This window comes from Solea solea, chromosome 8 (genome assembly GCF_958295425.1).
Source record: "Solea solea chromosome 8, fSolSol10.1, whole genome shotgun sequence".
NCBI classification, from domain to species: Eukaryota; Metazoa; Chordata; class Actinopteri; order Pleuronectiformes; family Soleidae; genus Solea; species Solea solea.
Genome location: NC_081141.1, coordinates 12,597,984 through 12,606,953, shown reverse-complemented (window position 1 = coordinate 12,606,953; position 8,970 = coordinate 12,597,984). Strand labels below are relative to the sequence as shown.

At 39.2% G+C, this 8,970-nt stretch overlaps 1 protein-coding gene across 1 annotated transcript; it reads left to right on the top strand.

Moving 5' to 3' along the window:
- Positions 1-1,821: 1,821 nt before the first annotated feature.
- Positions 1,822-8,844, top strand: LOC131463693 (uncharacterized). The gene is made up of 9 exons (XM_058635584.1): positions 1,822-1,882; positions 2,886-3,603; positions 3,810-3,886; positions 4,085-4,165; positions 4,334-4,393; positions 4,500-4,577; positions 4,863-6,720; positions 7,130-7,240; positions 8,042-8,844. Exons 2-9 carry the CDS (start codon positions 2,946-2,948, stop codon positions 8,437-8,439), a joined length of 3,321 nt encoding a protein of 1,106 aa, XP_058491567.1. The 5' UTR covers positions 1,822-1,882; positions 2,886-2,945; the 3' UTR covers positions 8,440-8,844.
- The last annotated feature ends 126 nt before the right edge of the window (positions 8,845-8,970 follow it).

Genomic DNA, 8,970 nt, shown 5'->3' with positions numbered 1-8,970 from the left:
TGAAACATACAGTGTGGCACATATGTGGCATCAAAACTAAACTGCTCATTGTGAAAAACACAGTGGTCCAAATAGAGCTGGCTTCTGATATAAATATGAAAATTATCATTCTGGAAAGTGTACCTTGGTGAATGGTGCGTTGATTGGTACGTTATGTTTTTATTTCCCACATTTATGACACGTGTTCAAGGTTTTCACTCGACTCTTGATGAAAATAGTTACAGCTGACTCCTTGTTGTATTAAATCATGTACATTAGACTTTCCTCTTTTTACCATCCCTTTTATTCTACATTCATTCTATGTCAAAGAGACACTGGACATGCGTGTTTGATAACATCCTAAAGCAATGTGTAGCATTTAGTTTGAAGGTCCAACACAAAGCTTCTTTCACTCCACTGTGCTTTGTCTGCATGGAAAGCGGGTGGCAACAAATTAGCAGAAAAAAAACAAGTAAACACATTTGAGTCTCTTGGAACGCTGCCTTGTAACCAAGGTTGATTCAGCTCAAGGAAGATAGAGATATATTCATGGTCAGGTGTTTTTTTGATGCAATGAAGTATAACCACTAAACAGAAGCTCTGTTTCTATAGGGACCTGTGATTTAATACACCTCGTATACTTATGTAAAAAGCCGGTTACACTGTGGACCAGGAAGCCAGGTTTGCTATTGTAGTTAGAAAGCCAGCCTCAAAGCCTCCAGACCACATCAATATTAGAGCACAAGGGGCCAGAGAGGAGCCGATCAAATATTCATCCATTCACTCGTCTTTCTCTTTCCCACTTCTCTGCTTCTCTCCATCCAGACTGTAACACACTGCAAACACACATAGTCGGGGTTCTCATCTACTGCAAATATTGTGTATCCAGTTATTTGGGGATCATGTTTGTAAAGATTGGGTCAAGGCAGGTTATGGGGAGTGCCCACTCTGCTGCAATGCCCTTGTATATCAGTGGAACAGATTCAGATATTTACTGTGTGTTTTAGAGGTTTTAAAGAAAAACTCAATGAAATCTGGGTCATGTATATTTTCAGTGGTGACAGATGATTTTGTCATTTTTCAGGAAAAGGATTTCTTGACTCAAGTGTGTGATAGTCAGTGTATGTATGATCATCGGTCTGATTGATTTAGTAAAATCCAACATTCTCTATACACACATGTCAAGTAAAATATGGATTGAGTGTCTTTTTAAACCAGTATGGCAGATGTTGCAAACTCCTCTGTCACAAGCATTGTTCTTTTCAGATTATAAATATTAGATCGTTTCTGTTTTTTGGTCTTTAAACAAAGGCCCTCAGAGGATAAGCAATATATGAATGAATGAATTCATTAATGAGAGTCAATAAAACATGTGCATCGTAATCAATCCTACTTCTTTAGAGCAGCAGCGCCCTCTACAGCACTGAGTGTTCACTGGGTGGAGATCAGGGTGGAAATCAAACAACCACCATTCTTCATGAAGCTGACATTTAAATAAAACAAATTTCACCATTAAAAACTCCCAGTGAAACAAATACGTTTGTCTATCTCAGAACTATGACAGGGCAGGAGTGTTCTTCTATGATTCTGAGGACATGACTCACATCCACAGCAACATTTTTACAAAGGAAGTCATCCTGTAATCTGTCATCAACATGTTTGATTTGATGATAAGGGTTACTAAAAAATATTCACCTCACCGTTTGGTCTGAAATCATTAAATCAATGTATGCAAATTTGTGTTGATGTAGAACACTGTAAAACAAAAACTGAGAATTCATTTTCTATGTGTCGTTGTGAAGTACGGAAAAAGAAAAAAAAGACTCTTACTTTGAAAAACATAGCGGAAGTTCGAGTTTAGCACCATTTGTGGTAAGAAAAGGCCTAACTCCGGCGTGTGAAGGTACTGTACTCATGTTCAAATACAGTTGAATGAAAATCTGATATATGCTATATATAGTGTACACATTTTATTTTATATACATACACATTTTCCACGAGCCCGCTCATTTTATAGTCGCCGCTAACCGCAACGAATAATCCGGAATTTCGCAGTCGAGTAAGGTAACAGCTAACGCCAACAGCTAACCAAAGCAGCTAGCCAAGTAAGCTACATTTGGTTAGTGTGCACGTAAATACAACATTATAAACAAGTATGACAATACTGGTCTTACATCAATTATCTGCGTAAAGCAGCTCCGTAGTTTACAGGGTTGAAGAACGAAGCACTGAGCCTGCCAATGTAGTAGTAAAAATCTTTGTAAATGTGATTGAGTAACACAAAGAGAGGGGGTACTTAAAATGGATGTCTTTCTCGTTTTCTGAGATTTCACTGTACAAATGATTGATTAAGTATAAGCTATAATCAGCTGTCATTAATGACAGTAAGTTATGACAGTTATTCAAGAGAGGAACTATTACATTAGTAACCCCTCCTTTGTGGCACAGGCTGTTAATAATCCCGAGATGTGTTGCTTATATTGTTATTATTATTATTTTCTCCAAGTCTCCTCGGGCTGTATGGCCAAATATGGCCAAATAGAAAATCATGATAAATGTTAGATAATTGTTTTTTGTGTTCAAGTTGGAAAAACCAGTGAAAAGTACATTTGAATTAACATATCTTGCAATAATTATTATATTTATGTTTGATTACCTAGCCTTACATTCTACTTTTTCTCTTGCTTGTTTCAAAATTTGTCTCAATGTTGCCCTGTATTCCACAGCCATCAATAATTGTATCAGTTGTCTTGGAAATGTGTAAAAATGTCTGCTGTAGTACGGCCTGTTGCCACACAAATAGTCTTCTTTAAATATACTGTCATGTCTTATGTTGCACTAGGTCAATTGCTTTTAGGTTGTCATGACAATGAGGATTAATTGCACGTGTTGTTTTGCTCTGATAGGTCCTGTATCCAAGCAATTTAGAGATTCCAAGTGACCATTTCTAATGATTAGAGAGAATTATGGACAACCAAACCGGAAACAAGAACCAAATACCCTGTCAGTCATGGATGGGTCCGAATGGCTGGTCCACTACTTCAAGTCAAAGACCCCTCCTCAATCCACTGGGCAGCTCACAGCATCTCAGCTATGACCACCTGCAGGTGTCTGGTCAGAGCTGTTTGAGTGATCCCAATGCCTCAAACAACTCCCATCATTCTGCCATGTACAAAGTCTCCCACATTAGCAACAATCCATCATCCACATCATTATTTGCCAACACTGCTATTCCGAGTGCCTCCTCCCTTGTTTCCTTTGCTCATCAAAACCCTCACAATTCATCAGCTCTGCTAACAGCAAACCCACAAAAAACTTTAACTTCATCCCATCCCCAACCAAATCAAGGATTACTCAGTGGGTCCCAGCATTTAGCTTTTCTTTCACCCCATGACCCCTACAAAGACCCATTTCCCCCTTCACTGACCAGTCAGGGTTTACCAGGGGGGATTCAAGGTCTGTCTATGAGCCTTCCATCATGTGGACAACGTATAAACACATCTCAGGCTTCTTTGGAAAGACCTAATATGGAGTCTGTTGGTGCTGCTGAAATTTACACTCACAGCTATGGCCCGTCCACTTCTCAGGAGCAACCACAGTGGACACCTTCAACTCACTGTGTGGGTAAGGTGTATTCTTAATGCCTGTTTGTTACAATAATGTGTTTGTCTTGTACTGAACAGTGGAAAGGTACATGGTTTTCATGTGTTTTGTTGTGTTTATTGTGCTTCTTACCTGTAGTGGACAATAAGAATTCTGTGGTAAATTGATCTCGTATTACCATAGTGTATGTTTCCTCCAGCTTCCTCTTACAGTGTCTGTCTTCTCAGGGGCTGTGAACAAACCTGTCCCCAGTATCGCTGCTCATTCTAACCGTCAGCCATCGCAGAAGAGCATGATCACACCGGTGAGGAAATAAACAGAAAACACCAAAACATACCACATAGAATGTTGTTTGTCTCTATGTTTTATTCCCACAAATATCTTCACGAATAAAACCAAAGTGTGGTCAATTGAATATACCCAAGCATTTTCCAAACAAGGGAGAGAGCATGCAATTTTTTTTTTTTGTTTTTCTTATCTTTCAATTTTTACTTGCTTTCAGCCCAACAATAAGAGGCAGCGTTCAGTTATTTTACATCACCGGGCACAACTACTTAAACAACTGGCAGAGATGAATAAACTTGTAAGTGTGTTATGGCATTATCTTTAATGTGTTTTATTTTTAATGTTGTATGTATACATATTTGCTACCCTGTATAACTGCAATGTTAGTGTGATAAAGTTCATCATTTCCTGTTATAGAAAATTCTACACAGTGACCCCTACTGACGTTACTTTGTCCCCCTTAAAGCTGGATTTAATACCTCCAGAAGACGTTAGTGAGCGGGAGTCTCTAAATACAGCTGTTCAGGTTGGTCCATCTCTGTTTTTACATTCAAATAGTGGCTGCACATTTAATCCTAAAAGCTTTAACCCCATGACTTATCTTCTTTTCCTTGTTTATTTTGGTTCTTCAGTCACAGCTTTCTGCAGATTGCTCATCGCCCGCATCCTTTGATGAACACAATGATCAAATTTCAACAGAGGCATCAGAGGTAGCTACCTGCATTTTTGGGGAGTTGGGTAGGGGGTTGTTCAGTTCTTAAGAAATAATATAAATGACCTGTTCTTCGTGAGTCATTTTGGACTGTAGGTAAATTACTGATGGCTCAGAATGGACCTTTTCTCAAAGCAATGGGAAATCAGATTGTTATTTTTGTTAGCAGGATTACTAATCCAGTATAATCTGCTTATGTTGGTGTAAAAATGTATATGATTAAAGTTGATGCAATGATGTATTGTAAACCTACATATTACTAAAGTTGTAAATCTTTTCACAGAAAATAGAAGAGCCATCAGAGGATGAAACTGATCCTGATTACTCACCAAGTGGTGATGGTGACTCCTCTGATTTGCAATCTGACTCTGACTGGTGCTCTTCAGAAGAATCTTTGCACAGCTCTTCCTCTCTCTCCATGGACGATGAACCTCAAGTCAAAAAGAAAGCAAAATCACAATGTTTTTTGTCCAAGGACAAAAGTTCAAAAAAGGCTCCTCCAGTTAAATGGAAGACGTCCTCTGAAATTGTGGTGTTGCCAGCCTCAAAGGTGAAAGCTCACCGCGACTACAACAAGAAGAACTACTGTTTGTTTTGCTCCCAGCCACAAACCAAACTATCAAGGCATTTAGAGAGAGTTCACAGTGACAGAGCCGAGGTTGCAGTTGCATTTCAGTACCCCGTAATGTCCAGAGAAAGAAAAAAGATATGGAGGAATTTAATGAATCAAGGGAACTTTATACACAATAAGGATGTTTTGAGAACGGGAAAGGGACTGCTTGCTGTCCAAAAAAGGCCCCCCAAACCAGGAACAGCTAAAGACTTTCTTCATTGTCTTCATTGTCACGGTCTTTTTTTGAGGAAAGCTTTGAACAAACACATGAGAAAATGCCCAGAGAAAGTAAAGACTGAAAATGAGTCTCAGTATGGAAACAAGCGCGTGGCTTCACGATGTGCGCTTGAAATCTTAGATCTTGGCATAAGTGATGGCTTTAAATCCATCCTTTGTGAAATGATATATGATGATGTGACACAAGCTGTCATTGATGACGAGATTCTCTTGCAGTTTGGAGAGCAAATGTTTAATCATTACGGTGCTGACGTGAAGAAGCATGATTATATTAGGCAAAACCTTCGTCAGATAGCGAGACTTGTTCTTGAAGCTCAAAAAACCACCCCTCTGAGAAACCTGGAGGACTTCTTTTACCCCTCAAGCTTCCGACATGTGGTGTCCGCAGTGAAAGTCCTAGCAGGTTATGACCCAGAAACCAAAACATTCCGCGTTCCCACACTAGCCCTCAAACTTGGCTATCACCTACAGAAGGCCTGTAGCATTGTGGAGAGTAATGCAGTGAAGTCTGGTGATGAAAATCTGGCAAAGTCTGCGCAAAACTTTCTCTCTGTGTACCAGAAGAAATGGAATATGCTCGTATCTTCGGGTGCATTAAAAGATATCAAAGAAACAAAAATGTCCACTGATAAGGAAGTGCCATTCGCTCAGGATGTAAAGCTCCTGAATTCCCACTTGGAGACTGTCCATGAACTTGCAGAGAAAACCCTCATAGACAACACCACTGTTGAAAACTATGCTGCTCTGGCCAAGGTGCTACTTGCTCGTGCAATTGTTTTCAACAGGAGAAAACCAGGAGAGGTAGCAACGATTCAGCTGACGAGTTTTATGTCACGGAAAAAGTCAGAGATGCTCGATAACATGGACGTAGCCGTCACAGATTTGGAAAGAAGAATGTGTGGGTTTTTCACTAGAATTGACATAAGAGGGAAATGTGGAAGAATGGTTCCTGTCCTATTAAAGCCCTCATTCGTGTCTGGTTTGGAGCTTCTTGTAAAGACTCGGGAGACGATTGGAGTCCCAAGTGAGAATCTCTACCTCTTTGGCCGACCAAGTGTGCTGACTGCCTACAAAGGGACAGACTGCGTCCAGAAATATGTCAAAGAATGTGGTGCTAAAAACCCTGAAGCAATGACAACAAGAAAGATTCAGAAACATTACACAACAATGCTGCAGTTGATGAACATGGATGACGAGGAGGCTAACCAAATTTTCGGCCCTAATCATCAAGTCCATAACCTACATCAAAACAGCGACATGCAGCTGTATGGTGGTGAAAGCATCTCTGAAGGTAATGTTCATCGTTAAACACCGTGATTAAACAAACATGCAATATGAAACTACAGTTGTAATTGGGGTGCACAAAGTGTGGAGGACCCTATTGAAACTGAAGGAGCTATAATTATTTAATGAGTTTTTTCAATGTGGATTAATTGGTGTTTCACCAATCTCCAAATGAAACCCTCACATGTCCTCAAACCAAATTTTCAGTTTCCTTGTTAATTGTTCATGTACTCCTAGTGTCAGCCCCAAGCCCCAAAAAAATGGGGGGTGGGTTGAGAATGGCATCCTGTGTAAAAAATCTTTGCCTAATGAAAAATGTGGCTCACTGAAAAAGCAGGTGGTTTGCTGTGGTGAAAAAAGTAAACTAAAATCTGTCAAACTAATTAATAATGGATACTTTTTTGTCATCAATACAGGAACACTACTACCTGAAACAGGACAAGCAGTATGGCGTCACAAGATGCTCTGCGCGTCAAGTTATGGACACACAAACTTAAACAGTCAACAACCACAGGGAGCAACAACAGGTACCAGTACAACTGTACTTCCAAAAATCAGAAAACACCGATAGCAATAGTGATCCCATTTCAAATTCACCCTATTTAAATGGGCACCATTCATTTGATTATTGACCTTATTCTGATTGTCCAAGTGTCACTCATAGAAATTCTATTTGTATTTCTGTTTACGTGTTACAGACCATAGTGTGATTATGACTCACATCAACATAACATCCGCTGCTGTGAAACATGGCAAAGGATGTGATTATCTGATTAGGAAATACACACAAACTTCATAATGTGACTTGACGATAAGTCTCTACGTGTTCTGTTTATTCTGAGTATGACCTTTTTTAGATTAAGGTTATCAGAAAATACTTCTAATATACAGTCTTATTCACTTTACTGTCATTATCAGGTTTATATCAGATCACTGACTGCCTGTCGAAATGTCTTAGACCACATACATTAAATCTTATCTTATACTTTATTAATCCCCTTAGGGAAATTATTTCTCTGCATTTGACCCATCCTATTTCTCTGCATGGACTTGAACCGGTGACCCTCCGGTTACAAGCAAAGTTCCCCTTAAAAAGGAGTCGTAAAGAGAGTCAAAACAATAAACACAGTAAAATGTGGCAATACTGACAGGGTGTTTTAGAGACGGAGTGTGTCTGATCTCATCTGATGAGACGAGCTTAGTCCTCAAAAAAGGGATCCCAAAACACCTAGTTTAACCTTTAAATGAAGACACTTCACTGTGTTATGAAACAATTGTGAGTTTCTAAAGTTTCCACAGTAATGACACAAGTTGCTTTCTCTCCACAGAGGTTCAACACAAGGGCCATCATAAATGGGAAGAAGCAGAGGTCCGTGCAGTTGAACGACACATGATGCAATTCATTTTAGAGCACAAGGTGCCTCAGAAAAATGACTGTGTTCAGTGTCTTGAGGCTGAGCCAAAAGCACTGAGCACCCGTTCATGGAAGGGTGTGAAGGACTATGTCAGAAACAGGATCACAGCCCTAAAAAGGGAAAGTGGCATTTTCCAGGTTTCACCCGGAAACGGCAAAAGAGCCAGGCAAGTGGAGCCAGAGCAGAATAGTGCACATGGTGCACATGGTGAACATGGTGAACATGGTGCACATAGTGCACATGGTGCACATAGTGGACATACTGAACTTAGTGAACTTGGTGGACATAGTGGACATTTTCCACATTTCTAGAGTATAGCATTTCAGTGAAAGCAAAACCTGTTGAGCACCTTTTTATGTTTTTAGATAAGTCAAGTAATTTCATTGTTTATGCTTGAGGTTGATGGTTTTTACTTGTTTCAAGTCATCAGTGTTGATTATAAGATGTCTCTGTGTGATTTTATTTCATGTTATTCAGCTCATTAAGACACAGACAGCCCAGAAATACTGACAAATGAGGTGTCAAACAGATTGAGCTGGTGGATATTATTTGGAGCTGGACTTTTACTTCCTAAGTTATCTAGTATAATGTATTTTGTTCTGTTTAGTATCCGTCTTTGTTGACATTGTAACACGTTTATCAAGGATAAAGTGTCAAAAATAATATTCTAACAGTTTATTTGAATTATAATTAAAATAAAACGGCCATCTGTAGTATCTGTCTTTATGAACGTTTGAGTCATTGTACAATAAACAAAAACCAAAAACACTGCTATATTATATATTTTCTTAAAATTATTACTGACAAAAAATGTTTTACCTAGTAAATTTAGAGTGGTGGGC